Source organism: Neofelis nebulosa, chromosome 4 (genome assembly GCF_028018385.1).
Source record: "Neofelis nebulosa isolate mNeoNeb1 chromosome 4, mNeoNeb1.pri, whole genome shotgun sequence".
In the NCBI taxonomy this organism is placed as follows: Eukaryota; Metazoa; Chordata; class Mammalia; order Carnivora; family Felidae; genus Neofelis; species Neofelis nebulosa.
In genome coordinates, this window is record NC_080785.1 from 167161820 (window position 1) to 167178593 (window position 16774).

General features: G+C 55.9%; 1 protein-coding gene across 1 annotated transcript in view; it reads right to left on the reverse strand.

Annotated features, from left to right (window-relative positions):
- Window positions 1-16774, reverse strand: part of ATCAY (ATCAY kinesin light chain interacting caytaxin) — a 30344-nt gene extending 13570 nt beyond the window's left edge. Inside the window, exons 1-4 of the mRNA XM_058729035.1 lie at window positions 16040-16774; window positions 13524-13643; window positions 3356-3414; window positions 455-676 (exon numbers count right to left, since the gene is read on the reverse strand). Of these exons, the coding sequence (XP_058585018.1) occupies window positions 455-676; window positions 3356-3414; window positions 13524-13600 (358 nt within the window). The 5' untranslated portion in view covers window positions 13601-13643; window positions 16040-16774. The remainder of the gene's footprint in view (window positions 1-454; window positions 677-3355; window positions 3415-13523; window positions 13644-16039) is intronic.

Here is a 16774-nt window from a genome sequence, read left to right on the forward strand (position 1 = left end):
CTGTGTCTCCTGGGTCAGGACCACCCCTCGGGTGAGCCCCTCTGCCCCGTCCCAACATCTCACCTCGTTTCCCTCACAGCACTGAGCACCAGGGGCGATCAGCTTGTGCGTTTTGGCTTTGGTACCTCGCGTCTGTCTTTCTGGCGACCGTGCTTGGGGCTGGGCACCCCCTCTTCCTGCCACATCCCTGCCACCCGCCCCGCACCGCAGTCAAGATCTGCTCCCAAACAAATGCTCCCCAGACAGCGTGCAATGAGTTGGAGGCACTTCATTTCGGACGTGGTCACCTTTGAGAATCACGGGAAAGCCACGCCCCCTGGACAAACCCTCAAATCCTCAAGAAAAACGGGTGTGGGGTCGCAGCGGAGGAGGGACCCTCCCGGGGCTGTTCCGTGAACCCTGGGTTGGAGCCCCTGTCCCAGCTCAGCCCGTGGGGAGCAGCCCTGGGCCTCACCTTCCCACTCCAGCTCATTGCCATTTCCCAGAAACTCCAGCGAGTCGGTCTCGTCCGGGGTCTCGATGTCGTCCACGTTGATATCTAGGTCATCAGGGGTGTCCAGGAAGTCGTCGGACAGCAGGGAGCCCTCGCTCTGATCCAGCGAAATGTTGATCTCGGGGGCGACCAGTGTCTTCCGCTTACGATGAGCTCCGTTGAAGTTCAATGTGTTGGGAGGGGCTGTTTGGAAAACGGGAGAACGAATCAACTGTGGCTTCTTCCTCCTTGCTCCCCCTCCCCGGTTCCTGACCCGGTGAGAGGTCTGCCCCACCATGTGGTTGCAAGTCAGGCGACATCCCTTCCGGACAGGTTCATGCCGTGCCCTTGCCGCCTGGACGTCAAGGGCGGGCGCCTGGACCTCGCTGCTTCCCGGCTCTGTGACCCCGCAGACGGAGCCTGACTTAATTTTACCGGCCGCTAGGTGAGACTCGCAACGGTGAGTCAGGTCAGGGTCACACGGATGGCCTGCCCGGCTCTAGACGGTGGGCCTGTCGACACCTGCGATCACTGTTGCCTTCTGGATGGGGCTGGCAGAGGACGCCCGCATTCTGCTTTTCACCTCTCCGTGATGCTCACCTCCGTAATCGCTGAAGTTTACCGATCACATCGCACGGGCCAGGCCCTCTTCACAGCACCCCCCCACCCCAAGCGGTTTCCTGTTTCGACTTTGCGATATCCGCACAAGGCGAGTTCTGTTATTGTCCCCTTTACCAGGTGAGCAAACTGAGGCACAGAGGGATCTCTCTGGAGCTGGTCAGAGTGGGTATGCCTCATGGTTTGAACTGCTTTTTCCCGAAGACTCTTAGCTGAAACTCTGGTCTCCTTGTATGAGGTGGTCCCCCCCCACCCCACCCCCCGGGCTGCCTCCAAGGGGTTAAAGCTGATCCGACAGCTAGCTGAGCAGGGCTAGCCCCTGACGGAGGTGGCCTTACATGGGGTAAGTCCCCAGATGTCCCCAAGCCAGCTCAAGGGAGACAGGTTGTTCTTCCAGAGACCTTGGGAACTCTCCCCCAGAATCGTCAGCGGACGGAATCGTCGGTGGACAGTGAGGACAAAATAAATGAGCCAATAGGAGAGCCCTGCCCCTCTCTCGCCAGATGAAGACATTCATCGACACGTAATTCAATGGACAAGCTCCTTACCCTTTTTGTCTTTGAATTTCTCCAGCCCTAAACCACGGGTCAGAGGTGACCGCCTCAGGACACACACCGGGATGTAAATGTGTGCTTTTGCAGAAAACGGTAAAAACAAGATAGCCATGGGGGCACCTGGCGGGGGCGGGGCTCAGTCGGCTAAGCGTCTGACTCTTGGTTTCGGCTCAGGTCATGATCTCACGGTTCGTGAGTTTGAGCCCCATGTCGGGCTCCGTGCTGACAGCGTGGAGCCTGGGATTCTGTCTCTCTCTCTCTCTTTCTGCCCCTCCCCTACTTGCACTGTCCCTCCCTCTCTCTCTCTCTGTCTCAAAAATAAATAAAGAAAGAAAATCGAATAGAATTTTCACTAAAAAAAAAAAAAAATCTGATGGAATTTGTCCTGCCAAATTTCAGACTTGCTGGGACTGATGATCCCTTTCTTTCCTCCTGTTTCTGCTTTTCGGAATGAGGACATCTATCCCATGCCTGTCCCACCGTCATATTTTGGAAGCAAATAACCTGCCGGGGTTTCACGTGTTCACAGCTGAAGAGGAATTTTGCCCTGAGTCTTCTTCCTCTTATGGCCCTCAACTGATTAGATGAGACCCACCCATATTAGGGAATGCAATCTACTCTACTCAGAGTCTAGTCATTTAAATGTGAATCTCATTGAAAGAGTGACTCTCAATGGAAACCTCTAGAATAATGCGTGACCACATCTCTGGGTGCTGTGGCCCAGCCAAGTGGACACATAAAATTGACCACCAAGTCTCTCCATCTCCTTAACTAAATGTCATTTGCGAAGTCCCTTTTGCCACGAGAGGGGACATTCACAGATTCCAGGATTAGGATCTGGATATGCTTTGGGGGCTGTGATTCAACCAGTCACACCTAGGAAAAGGGGTACGGTTATCCCACACCTCTCGTTTTGCAGAGGTAGGAAACAGAGCTCCAACACAGTCAGGGGACTCGCCCAAGATCACCCTCTGGGGGTGACAACGACAGGCAGAGTCCATGTGCTCAGGTCAGAAGCAGGCCCAGTACTCTAGGGGGACCAATCATCCAGAGTGGCCCCAGAAACCTGGGACGAGCTGGTCTTAGCTCTTACTGCTGTGTGACATCAGGGGCATGGCTGTCCCTCTCTGGTCAGTCTTTCCTCCGAAAGGGTAGGATGAGCTGTGATGAGCTGCATGGGGGAGACGCGGGCAGAGTGGGCCCCCCCCCCCCCAGCAAGACCACGTGAGGGGATGCCACTGAGGAGAACACATGTTCAGGACAGTTCCTCTGGCTGTCCTGGACCCCCCGTCCCCAAATTCTGGGGCTTTGGATCCTCAGAGCCGTGAGCCTTCCTGAGCGCTTAGGGCAGCAGAGCCCTCCAGGGCTGACTTTGCGCCTGGCGTCCCCTGGGCACTTAACATATGTCACCTCATTTAATCCTGGCAGTCCCCCTTCCGCGGGGAGCTCACGACCTGCATTTAATAGATAAGGACTTGGAGGGACAGAGAGGCCAGGCAGCCAGCTGAAGGATACACAGCAACACCACATGACTCGGCCGCGCATCTCCCCCCCCCCCCCCCGCCCCACCCCAATGGTCACTTTCCCTCCAGGCCTCGCGCAGAAGGCCCCCCTTCCCTGACGGTCCGCCTCGGACATTTCGACAGCTACGGCCTCAGGCAGAGCGGGACCTGGAAACGGCGTGCCCGTTTTTGCACCCGTGGAAACTTACAGGACGTGTCTTCCGTGGGGCTGCCAAGCGGGTCCATCCCTGTCTCTTCCGGGAGTGGCCTGCGGACCCAGCAGAGAGCAGGTATCAGTCACCGGAGCGCAGAATGCAAACAAACAGCATGGACAAGACTCGGGGAGGTCTGGGGAGTCCCTGGGACAGAGGACACCTGCTCATCAGCACAGAACATCCTCGAACATCGGTGCCGGAGGGCTCCCTTCAGATCATCGCATGGCTATTAAGCTTTTCTTTCTTTCTTTTTAAAAAAAAAAAAGTTTTAATGTTTATTCATTTTTGAGAGACAGAGCATGAGCGGGGAAGGGGCAGAGAGAGAGGGAGACACAGAATCCGAAGCAGGCTCCAGGCTCCGAGCTGTCGGCACGGAGCCCGACGCGGGGCTCGAACCCACGAACCACGAGATCACGATCTGAGCTGAAGTGATCAGCGCCACTGGCTGACCCTCTCAGGTGCCCCAAGTTTCGTCTTTTAAAGTAACGCCACCGACCGTGCATTTGTGGCCCTTGATGCTTGGCCGGGCATGGATTTGCAAAACCAGGCGGTTTTTTCCTGGCAACGCCTGGACCGCTTTGGGGAGCTCAACGCCGGTGCATTGGACCCAGGCTTTGCTCCCGGCGAAATACTCCATCCCGGGAGGCAGAAGGTCTGCACAGAGCCTGGGGCTGCCAGAGGCCCTCGCTGCAGGGCGTGCTGACTCAGGGAAGCGCTAATTCACCTCTGCAACTCAGCAGTGCGGGCTCAGCCCAACGGGGAGCCAGAGCCGTGGGGAGAGGAGGGCGATGGAATGCTTCCTCCTTTCCTTTTCAAAGCGCTTCACTCCCTCTGTCTGTTCCTCTTCCTTTCCGTCTTCCTTTCCTGCCCCCCCCCCCCCCAGAACATCCAGGCGCAGTGGTGGGTCTGGGAGGGGAAGGGAGAATGGGAAGTTTCTTTGCGGTCATACAGGTCAAAGGTCAAACTGGAACAGACACAAAGGAAATGAACGCGTGCGTCCACACAAACACCCACACTGCAGGGGCGCCTGGGGGGGGGGTTCAGTCAGTTAAGCGTGACTCTTGACTTCAGCTCAGGTCAGGATCTCACGGTTCGAAGGTTCGAGCCCTGGTGTCGGGCCCTCCCTCCGCCAAAAAATAAAGAAGCTTAAAAAAAAAAACCCACACCCCAGTGTGATATGATTCACAGTGGCCAAAAAGTGGAAACACGCCGTGTCCATGGATGGGTGAAGGGATATGTGTCCCTCACGCACCGGAAGGTCACTCGGCTGCGAGCAGGAGTGAGGCGCCCACACCCGCTGCCCCCCAGGAACGGACCCTGGATACACGACGGTCAGGGAGGGAACCAGACACGAAAGGCCACACAGGGTGTGAGTCCACGTGCGTGAAACGTCCAGAACAGGCCCGTCCACGGACGGGAAGGGGGCTCGTGGGGGCCGGGGGTTGGGGGGGCAGCTGATGAGGCCGGGGTTACTTTTTAGGGAGATGGAATGTTCTGGAACTTGATAGAGGTGACGGTTGCACAGCATTGTGAATGTACCAGACGTCATTGAATCGCGCACTGAAAACCGTTGATCCTATGCTATGTGGATTTTCCCTCAAAAGAAAACCACGCCTTGAAGAAGGACACAAAGGGCAGACGGGGGCTGAAGAGTCAAGTCACACGCCTGCTCTCTCGGTCTTGTCTGTAGCTGCCACCCTTGCTCCCAACACAGGTGACTCCTGAATGAGTCCAGGACCCCAGAGCCCAGGAGAGACACCAGCCACCTGCCAGGTTACCCCCAACTGCAGACTGACGGCTGAGGCCCCACCTCTAGCCTTGTCCTGCCCACACAGCACTTAAAAGCATCTTAAATTTGCGGCCGAGTCAGAGACGTGACACAAATATTTCGGGTTTCCGTCTTTTCTTCTAACGGACCTGCCCTCTGTGAGTGGTAACAACCCCCCAGGAGCTGAATGTGGGCCCCTCCCGCTCACCTGGGGGCCGTTCCTTCTCTCACGTGCACCTGCCCGCCCAGTGCCCATCAACGTCTGAGGCGTCAAATCCTGGTCTAGACCGAGTCTGAACCCTCACTTACCCCATGGACAGGGCACTCGCTGTGTGCCGGGTTGGAATGTTCGCGGCACGATCTTATTTCCTCCCCACAGCAGCCCTCGGAGGCAGGTAGGAGCCCATTGCACAGGGGAGGAAACTGAGGCTGGCCCCACAGGCTGGAGTCAGAGAAACTGCCCGGTGGCCGAGCTGATTCCAGTCATTGCCCTCTACTGCCCCCTTGTGCCTGGTCCGCACGTGTGCACCGACCCCAGCGGGGGTTTTGTGCAGCCCAGGATGTCCGGTTCTCATCAGGATGTGATTCAGCCTCCCAACCCTGGGCGGGTCCACATAAAGCCTACCTTGGCCCCTAACCTAGCGGGATGTGGCCCAGCTGCAGCCGAAATGTCAGGGTGGGGAAAGCATCCAGCTCCTTGGTGCGGACTGGGAAACTGAGGACCCGAGGGAGACTTTTCCTTCAGTTCACAAACGTACGTTAGGTGTCTGGGCTCCGGGCTGCATACAGCAGGAGCCAGGACAGATGCTCGGCCAGGCTGCAGCGACAGTCTCCGTGCTGCCCTGAAGGTTTCTGGTAGACGTTCGCATTCAGCAGGTGGCGACTTTAAGTATGAGACCTCCCTCCACAATAGGGGTCTCACGCAAGGGAAAGGCATCGAGGTTTCCCCGGGGAAGAAACAACTCTGACTTGATTTCTGCTCAGGTCATGATCTCGCGGCTCGTGAGATCAAGCCCCGCATCGGGCTCTGTGCGGACGGTGGGGAGCCTGCTTGGGATTCTCTCTCTCCCCCTCGCTCTCTGCCCCTCCTCTGCTCATGCTCGGTCTCTCTCAAAATAAATAAATGAAGTTAAAAATTTTTTTATTTTATTTTATTTTTTAATGTTTATTTTTGAGGGAGAGAGATCTCAAGCGGGGGAGGGGCAGAGAGCAAAGGGGAGACAGATTCCAAATCATTCTCTGCGCTGAAAGCATGGAGCCCAATTAGGGGCTTGAACTCCCAAATCGTGAGATCATGACCTGAGCCGAAGTCAGATGCTCAACCGACTGAGCCACCCAGGCGCCCCCCAATTAAAACTTGTTCAAATAAAATACTTACGTACAAAATAAAATAGAAAATATACAATATGTTCTATACTTTGTTACATGTAAAAACACATAATTATACATCCGATTATATGTAATTGCACATAATTGCATATATTACACAAAACATACAACAGCATAATGTATTAATAAAGAATATGGAAATTAATGGGGCTCCTGGGTGGCTCAGTCGGTTATGCATCTGACTTTGGCTCAGGTCACGATCTCACGGTCCGTGAGTTCGAGCCCCGCGTCGGGCTCTGGGCTGACAGCTCAGAGCTTGGAGCCTGCTTCGGATTCTGTGTCTCCCTCTCCCTCTGTGCCTCCCCCACTCGCAGTCTGTCTCTCTCTCTCTCTCTAAAAATAAATATTAAAAAATAAAAGAATATGTAAATTAATAAACATAGTAACACAAATATAACTTATATGTAAATCTACAATTCTATAATACGACATACTATATAATTGTCATAATATGATTTTAAATATATAATATGATTAATAAAATATAATCATACATGTAGAGAATGGAAAACTATTGGTTCTGTTTCTCTGCAGAACCCTGACTGATACAAGAGAGGAGACATGTAAACACTGAGTAAACAAACAGTTGGAGGAAGCAGAAGGTGATACCTGCAACAAAGAAAATAAGAAAGAAGAGGGAGGAGGTGAGGCACAGTAGTGGCAGTCAAGGAAGGCCTCTTGGAGGAGGTGACTTTAAAAAAAATATTTTTTTTAACTTTTTTATTTTTATTTTTGAGACAGAGAGAGGCAGAGCATGAACGGGGGAGGGGCAGAGAGAGAGGGAGACACAGAATCAGAAGCAGGCTCCAGGCTCCGAGCCATCAGCCCAGAGCCCGACGCGGGGCTCGAACTCACGGACCGCGAGATCGTGACCTGAGCTGAAGTCGGACGCTTAACCGACTGAGCCACCCAGGCGCCCCTAAAAAAAAAATATTTTTAATGTTTATGTTTGAGAGAGACAGCATGAGCGGGGGGTGGGCAGAGAGAGGGGGGACAGAGGATCCAAAGAAGGCTCTGCACCGACAGCGGCGAGCCTGATGTGGGGCTCGAACTCACGAACTGTGAGAGCAGGACCTGAGCTGAAGTTAGACGCTCAACGGAGGGAGCCCCCCAGGCGCCCCCAGGAGGGGACTTTTGTGTAGAGAGAAGACTAGGGGAAGTGCCTTCCATTTGGGCAGAGGCCCTGAGGCCGGAAGATGCTTGGTGAGTCCTAGAAACAGACCAGAAAGCAGAGAACTTCTCCTGAGTTGGAGAAGCCGACTGAGCAGGACTCCAGGCTCCCCGGGGGAGAAGAAGCCCGCTGTTTCCCAACAGGCCCCACCCCCGCCGGCCCACAGGGCTGCGGCTTTCAAGGCCAGGTGGAAGCTTGCTACTTCCCCAAGTCCCAGGAAGCGCTCATTTTGTGCAGAGCTGAAGCCTCTCGGGTAAACTCCAAGTGGACCCGGATGGCTCCCGGCAGCACAGTCCTTGCTTACCTACAGTGGGCAAGCCCCCTGCAAAGTGGGCTTTCTTTAATATGCAAGGTGCACCGTATGACTTTCATCTTTCTGTGCTGGGTTGAATTCTGTTCCCCTCCCCCAAAAGATAACTCAAGTCCTACCTCCCAGCACTTGGAATGTGACCTACTGGCAACAGGGCCATTGCAGATGTGATTAAGTTAAGGAAAGGTCAATTTAAAAAATAATCTTAAAAAAGGGGCGGAGGGGGGTGCCTGGGTGGGTCAGTTAAGTGTCTGACTTCGGCTCAGGTCATGATCTTGCGGTGCGTGGGTTCGACCCCTGCTTTGGGCTCTGTGCTGACAGCTCGGAGCCTGGAGCCTGCTTCGGATTCTCTCTCTCTCTCTCTCTCTCTCTCTCTGCCCCTCCCCTGCTCGAGGTCTGTCTCTCTCACTCTCAAAAATAAACCAACATGGGGCGCCTGGGTGGCTCAGTCGGTTGGGGGACCGACTTCGGCTCAGGTCATGATCTCGCACTCCGTGAGTTCGAGCCCCGCGTCGGACTCTGTGCTGACCGCTCAGAGCCCGGAGCCTGTTTCAGATTCTGTGTCTCCCTCTCTCTCTGGCCCTCCCCTGTTCATGTTCTCTGTCTCAAAAATAAATAAACATTAAAAAAAATAAAAAATAAATAAATAAATAAACATTAAACAATTTTTTTAATAAAAAAAGAAGAGGCCATACTTCATTAAGGTGTCTGTCAGTCCAGTGAGTATTGTGCTTATGGGAAAAGGGGAATTTGGACACAGACGCAGGACATGTGAGGATGTGGCAGAGACGGGAGAGACGTGTCCATAAGCCAGGGATCAACCAGGATTGCTGGCCACACCAGAAACTGGGAGAGGTGGGAAGGAGTCTCCCCTTCAGGGGGAGCAGGGCCCTGCTGACACCTTGATTTTGGATTTCTGGACTCCAGAAGTGTGAAAGCATACATCTCTATTGTCCGAGGCCACCCAACATGGCAACCCCAGGAAACTCATGTACCCCTGTGGTATGAAATCCAGATCTCTCACCTGGGCATCCCACCAGGATGTGGCGTCGGTGAACCCTCCAACCCCGTTCTCACGACCTAGCTGGGCTCTTGCGCTACATTCCCCATCATGGCAAGGCCTTCCTTGCCCCAGTGCCTTTGCACATCTCACTCCTCTGTCTAGAGTAAATTTGCTTAGCCTTTAAGGCTGGGTCAGTGTCCTCCAGGAGGTTCTGACTGAGTCTGGCCTCTACCCCACCCTGCACTCTGCCCCAGAGCCCACCATGAGCACTCAGTCCGTGGTACGTGTGCTTATCGCTTGCTTCCTGGGAAGACTGTGAGCCGTTGAAGGGGAGGAAGTGCCTCTTCCTATCTTGCTTTGGTGAGTCACAGGCCAGCCCTCACAGAAGTGGCTTGTGGAAGGACAGGGGGAAGGAAGGCACATCACATGAGTCGGAGAGGCACAACCCAGAAGGCCTGTCAACCTGATGCGGCTCTACCCTCAGATTCTAGCCTCAGGGTTGAGGTTTCTCATGATGTGAAACAAGAGAATTGGGAATAAACTTTGACCATGCCTCCTGCTCCCCAGCCCCCCGCCCCCCGCCCAACCTGTGCTCCAAGGGCATCAAACTTGGGCACTGCTTGCCTCGGTCTCCCTTCAGGGGCTTCCCAGTCTGTTTCTGCCTGACCAAGGCCGCTTCTGGTGCGTGGCAACCACAGAATCTCTTTCCGGGTAGAGGCATGCTTTTCTGATAGCCATATGACACCCGCAAAGCTCAGGCAAGGGAACCAGAGGGGATACTTCTGTGGGGCCTAAAAAATTATTTCTTGGCAACTTTGGTGGCTCTTAGATGCCCAGACAAATAAATGTACTCTTTTTCCTTCTCTGCAATTTCCAACACCTCTGTCCCTTCCTGTCACTCCTGTCTCCCCCAGCACCATTGTCTCCGGGAGGGTCACAAGGCCTGGGGTGGTAAGCAGAACCATGGACAGCGGCACCACAGCCGCCCTCCCCCCGCCCCCCCAGCAGCCTGATTCCACCCTAGCAGCCCTGACTCCACCCCCAGCAGTGCCGACTCCACCCCCAGCAGCCTGACTCCACCCAAAGCAGCCTAGACTCCACCCCCAGCAGCCCGACTCCACCCCCAGCAGCCTGACTCCACCCTAGCAGCCCTGACTCCACCCCCAGCAGCCTGACTCCACCCAAAGCAGCCTAGACTCCACCCCCAGCAGTGCCGACTCCACCCCCAGCAGTCCAACTCCACCCTAGCAGCCCTGACTCCACCCCCCAGTAGTCAGCTGTGTTTTTGCAGACTGAATTGTGTCTCCCCTGCCTCCTTCACCCCTGCCAATTCAAACATCTAAGGACCAACCGTCAATACGGCTGTTTTTGGAGATGGGGCGTTTAAGAAGCAATGAAGGTGAACTGAGGTCCTTCGGGGCCTTGATCCCATCGGGCGTGGCCATGTAAGAAGGGGGAGAGACAGGAGCAATCTCTCCACACGCATGCACAGAGGAAAGGCTACATGAGGACACAAGAAGGTGGCTGTCTACAAGCCAGGGAGTGAGCCCTCACCGAACACACGGATCTAACTTCCAGCCTCCAGGGCGGGGAGGAAGTGTCTGTGATACTCTGTCTGGCAGCCCAAGCCGACTGAGACAGAGGAGGAAACTAGGAGAGACGAGCCCAGCGGGGAGAAGGGCGGGGCTGAGGACGGCAGAAATGCTCCAGCCGGTCAGGGCCCACGACTCCTACACACATCTTTTGGGACCTGCTGAGGTGTGTGCAACACAAAATTAGCTCTGTGCGTGTGCTGGGCTGAGGGAGAGAGGCAGAGAGAGACAGAGGAGGAAGGGAGAGACAGAGAGACACAGAGAGAGGGGAGAGACACAGGAGGGAAGGAGGGAGGTGGGAGGGAATGATAAAGCGAAAGGAGTGAACTGTTAGTTGGCAAATCTGGGGAAAAGTTTACAGTTATGACTTAGACCATCCTTGTAATCTTTCCTCAAAGTTTGAGACGACATCGGAATAAAAAGTTACAAAGCAACAGAACCCATAGCCACTTGCTTGTGGAGGGAAAGGCGGGCTGGGATCCCAGTCAGACACCTATCCCTGCACCTGCCTCTTCTGACCTGTGAGACTCTGGTCAAGATCCCCCCTCAGCTTTTCTTCTGCCCCTCAACCTGCCTCCACTGGCCTCAGGGCCTTTGCACATACTGCTCTCTGAGCTTGGAATACTCAGGACCCACCCAGAGTCTCCTTCCCCTGTTCGTCCCTCTTCATCCTTCACAGCTCGGGGTCAGCACCCTCTCCAGCCTCTCCAATCTCTCCAACCTGGTCAGACCCCACCTGGGCACTCTCCAAGTACCATGAACCCAGCTGCAATTTTCCGTTGGGTCGTGAAGTTTATGAGGGAATGGCCTGCCCCTGCCCCAGAGGAAAGGCCCCATGAGGGCATCTGTCTTGTTCTCTATGTGTCCCGAGTGTTTCGCCCAGGGCCTGGCATACAGCTGGTGCGTATCGTTACAGAGAATGAATGGAGAAATAGGGCAGAGAGAGCTACATCATCTCTGGGCTGCCCTCTGGATCCTTAAGAACCTGCAGAAGGGCGGGAGACAAGGAAGATGCTACAAGGTCATGGCAGCGGGAGGGGCTGCGGGCACAGGGCAAGCACTCTGACACGCTGGGGAGGCTGGAAGACGCCCCCGGGAAGGGGACCACTGGGCTGGAAGGAACAGAACTGTGGGTTGTCTGGCACCAGACAGAGGTGCTTATGTGGAGACGCCGCTGGGTGCCGAATGAAGGAGCTGCACTCACTCCTCCCGTGGCGGGGAAGGCAGAAGCCTTGGCGAAGGGCTGGCTCACGTCCCCGGGGCGGCACAGCAGGGCCACTGTGCCGCAGACACTGGGCTACTGAAAAGGGACAGTGACCCTCTGCAGCTGGGAGAAACTCGCTTAAAAATCATAGTTGCAGCTGCCCCATTTTGTCTCAACAAGGGGCTTGGGAGAGGGGGTGTCTTTTAAAAGATCAGGGCGGGGGGCGTGCGAGTGAACGAGATACGGCGAAGAAGCGTCCAGGGTGGGGGGGCAATGTATTTGGGCAGCCCTCGTCATTTAGAGGGCCCATCCCGGCCGCCTTGCCCTGCGCGCCTCAGAGAATTCTTCCAGCAACTCTGTGAGTGAGGCATTATCGACCCGATTCACAGACAGGACAACTGAGGCACGAGGAAGCCCTCGGCACCCTCAGCGACGGGGATCCTCTTTTCTAGGGTGAGCACCCTCCCTCCTTCGTCTGTTCCTTTCCAGACAGTTACATAATGAGCTCTTGGACAGCATCCCCTGGGGCAAAACCCTTGCACTAAAGGAGGGCAGAGATGCACTTTGTGTCCAGCCATCGGATTAGGGGAGCCTGTGCCGACCCGTGTTTTCTCTTACCCCACACCACCCAGCAGAGCGAAGAGAGGGACACAGGCCTGGTGGCTCACGCGTCCTGGCAGTGGAGGCCCACGGCTTCCTTCCTACCCGGTTTCTTATTCCTACCAGTGGCCGTCACCCGCTCAGCCGGTGTCTCCTGAGTGCTGACTGTATACCAGAGTCTGTCTTTGTGCTGCCGGACGACAGCGATCCAACCAAAGGCCCCTGCTCTCACGGGGCTCCATTTGGGGGGGGAAACAGACCACACACGAGATACGCATGGACAATATTTAGGGTATTAGGCTCACCGCAGGACCTCCTGGGGCTGCTGTGACAAATGACCACACACTTAGGGGCTTAACACGACAACAGATTCATTCTCTTATGATTCTAGAGGCCAGAAGTGAGTCTGAAGTCGGTTTCACTGGGCGGCAGGCAAGGTGTGGGCAGGCCTGGCTCCTTCCGGAAGCTCTAAGGGAGAATCAGCTTTTGTCCCCTTTCCACCAGGGGGAGGTGCTCCTCCCCCTTGGCTCGTGGCCCCTCCCTCCTGTGACACCAATCTGTCACTTCCGTCGCCTCTGCCCCGACTCCTGAGTCGAGTCTCCTGCCTCCTCTCAGAAGGACCCTGGGATGATATGGAGGGCTCACCTGGATAATTCAAGGTCCTCTCCCTCTTTTCAGATCCTTGGCCTAAACACGTGCAAAGAAGTGTCTTTGCCCCAGAGGGGCACATTTTCAGAGTCCGGGGATTAGGACACGGACATCTCTGGGGTCCACTCCAGGGATTTTAAGCAGGGCTAGGACAAGATGCCTCCGGCTGCCACAGGTAAAAACACACCCTCACCCGGATTCGTGGGAACACCCGTAAGAATATTAACCCCCCACGAGGCAGTTGTAGAATGTTCGGAATTCCTAAAATAGCATGGGAATGGGAGCTTTGTGCTGCTGTGGTGGGGCGGGGGGGGGGGGGGGGGGGGGGGGGAGGGGAGGGATCCATCTTAAATAATTCGGCAAGTATTCATTATGTGCCCGGCGTCCCCCAAGCCCCAGCTCAGAGAGGCGGTGGGCACCCACCCCACCCCCGCCCCGCCCCCAGCAGGGGCTGACGCAGAAATGGGGAAGCTGTACCTGGGAAGGCCTTCGTCCTGCCATTCTTCCTTCACGTCCACGTTTTCCATCCGGAGCGTAGCTTCAGTGGTCCCCATGGGAACAGAGGAGAGGCGCGCTGGCTTGAAGCAGAGCTGAGTCCTGAAGGAGAGCCACGTGGAGGTTTTACTGGGCAGTCATCGTAATAACAACCACCCCCCCCCCACCCACGTGTGGCACCTCAGATCGATAAGAGTGTTGGATCCATTATTATGTTGAATCGCCGCCCAGCCCCATGACGCAGGTGAGAAAACAGAGGTGTAGAGGGCTGATGACATCCATGTAGGTCTGGAGTTGGAACCCAGGTGAGAGCTGAGCCCCCAGGTATAAGCCCCCTTCGCTTCGAAGCTCCAAAGTCCATGCTCCTTAGGGCTCATCATCCCTCCCTTACCTTGTACTTACACTGGGCAGCAATAAATCCAATTACAATCATTTATACTAAAGTGTTAGTGACTGATATACTTAAGCTTCCTTGCTGGGACCGACACTTTCAAACCCTACCTCTATCTTCTCCAGGCTACCTGCCTTGCCTCTCTGTCCCCGAATAAAGAAGCAAATCCTGACGACCTGCTGGGGCCAACGAAGGCAGTGTGGAAAGAGACTGGGGCTGGAAGTCGGGATCATAATTCTTATCAAGCACAAAGCTCAAGTTTTGTTTTTCTTGTTCTGAGGAGCTGGGGCAGGATGGCGGACAGATGCTAGATGGTGCCTTAACAGCTGGGCTGTCTGGAGCAGTCAGAGGTGCAGAATGAGGCAGAATTGGGGTCCACCCTGAGGCATGCAGGACTCCGCCACTCACCCCTCCCAGCCTCAGTTTCCCCATCTCCAAATTAAAGAGCTGGACTAGAAAGCATCTTTGCAATACCTTTGGGGCATAACCTTCCAGGATCCTGTAACTCAGTCAACACCATGGGTTCTGTGCCTTTAAACCAGTGGCTTTCAACTGGGGATAATTTTGCCCTCCCCCTCCCTGCCAAGGGATGCTTGGCAAGTCTGGAGGCATTTTTGGTTGTCACAACGTGGGGACGGGGCTCCTGGCCTTAAGGGGGTGAGGGCCAGGGATGCTGCTCAACACCGTTAGGTGCGTGTGCAAGCTGGGTCCCCAGGACCGAGAACGATCCAGCCCCAAAGTCCACAGATCTGAGATTGAGAAACCCTGTCTTAATCGCATGCTTGCGAAAGGTCCCCGGGCAGGGTTTGACAGTCCTTATAGAGGGCCCGCTGCGTCTCTGCTTCCCATCCTGCAAGCAGCTCCTCGGTTGTTGTTCTCACACGCCAGCACCAAAGGCCCCCGCCCCCAGCCCCTCACCCTTCCAGATGCCACGGCGGCCCCTCGGCAGAGCTGGTGCATGGCTAACGGTTTGGGTGGGTCATCTGAAGCCCCTGGAGGCGGGGTCTGCATTTGGGGTTGTGGGACAGAGACGAGGACCCAGAGGGAGCCTGGGCCAGGAGAAGGCCAGGCAGGGGGGAGGGGTGGCTGGCTAAAATTAGACACCCTCCCCGCCCCCACCAACACGCACTTGGGAAACAGTGTCCCACTGGATTCTTGTCGCTGCTCTGAATGTCGTCATCCATTCATGGAGGAGGGACAGTAAGACGCAGTACGCCAAAAAAAAAAAAAAAAAAAAAAGAAAAAAAAAAAAGAAAGAAAGGAAGAAAAACCTCTTCCTGATGCCTGGAGTGATAACCACCACCCAGGACCTTACTGCAGGGGGAAGTTCTGGTCAATGGAAATTCATTTCCTTTCGGAAGACAGTGGTGTCTGCCTGGTTTTCCTCACCCCAAGCGGGGCGTGACCTCAGCCCCCCCGAAGGACGCCCCCCAGTCCCACCCACAGCGGAGGCGCTGGACCCACGCAGGCCGGTGCCACAATACTGTACAGGTGGCGTGTGGGTCCTGCGCGCTCCGGTTCTAAGATCCTGACTTCACTCTGAGGGAAAATGAGGCAAAGTGAGGGGCAGCCGAGAGGTGTGCCTTTGCGCTGGGGCGCTGAATCCTCAGTGCATGGCGTCCAGGTGCAGACAGAGGGGGAGGGATCCGTCTTCAACCTTCTCCCTGCCTCCCCGCCCCGTAGGCGAGCCTCCGTGTACACATCCATCAAGTCTGTCTGTCTCTGTCTCTCTTTCCAAATCCGCTCACGGTGTTATAAATAGACAATGCACAGAGGTGGGGCGTGTACATTTGGGTCTCTTAGGAAGCGTCCCAGAGAGAGGCTGAGGGTTTTATCAGCCTAATCTCCAAGCGCGTCCCGAAAATGGTGCATCCCCCTGCCTTCCAGGTGAGCGGTGGGCACGGAAGGCGGGCTCTGGGTGTATATGCCCGCGGCTGCTTCCCCTCGGCTTCGGGAGACAGGGCTGTGCTACCGTGCAGAGAATCCCAAGACCGTGGGTCCCGGCTCCCAGCCGCCCCACCTGCCCGGAGGGGGTTTGCAACAGCGGATGTCTCCGCACCGGCAAACGTGCCCGGGCAGGGCCGGGACGAAGAGAAAGGGGACTCACCTCCGCGGCCTCTGCGGGTTACGCGCAGACAAAGGCGAGCCCCGCGCCGACGCAGCCGGACATCCCTCGCCTTCCGAGTGCGGTCCCTGGGCCTCTTCAGAGCATCCGAGGAAGGTGCGCGCAGCGGCGGACTCTGCACGCAAGGAAGGTCACCCGGAGCAACGTGGCGGCGCGGACGGGGGGCGCTTTTGTCCGGAGGTGGGGAACGGACGCAGTTCGCAGTCAGCCGGCTGCCCCTCGCCCCGCTGCGAGCGCGCCCCCTCACCGGCACCGGCGCCCGGCCGTGCCTCCGAGGTGTTTTCTTCCTGCCAGCTCGCAGCTGGCGGAGGCTCGGCTGCCTTAAGACAGTTAATTATGCTGCTTTTGTGTGCAGGGTGGGTGGGTGGGGGCAGGGCTGACCGAAAAGCACAGCCCCCTGCCAGAATCCGGTGCTCTCCATTGGCTGAACGGGGAGTGTTTCCAAGGGCCTCACCGGGGGCAGAAGCGGAAATGATTTCCTGATGGCGCATCACGGATTTAAAAACAAAACAAGGAGCAAACAAACAGACAAACACAGGACGGCGGTGGCCTCATTCCTTAGATTGGGAAGGAGGGAGGGAAAGCGTCCCGAGGACCACATTAGGTGGGGCCCCCAGCCGTGTGCCGAGGACCCGGCCGCGTGCTGGGGAGGCAGAATCTTCCCGGCCACGCTTGCTCGGGCCACCGATGGAGAGGCGCCCCCTACAGTTGTGCGCT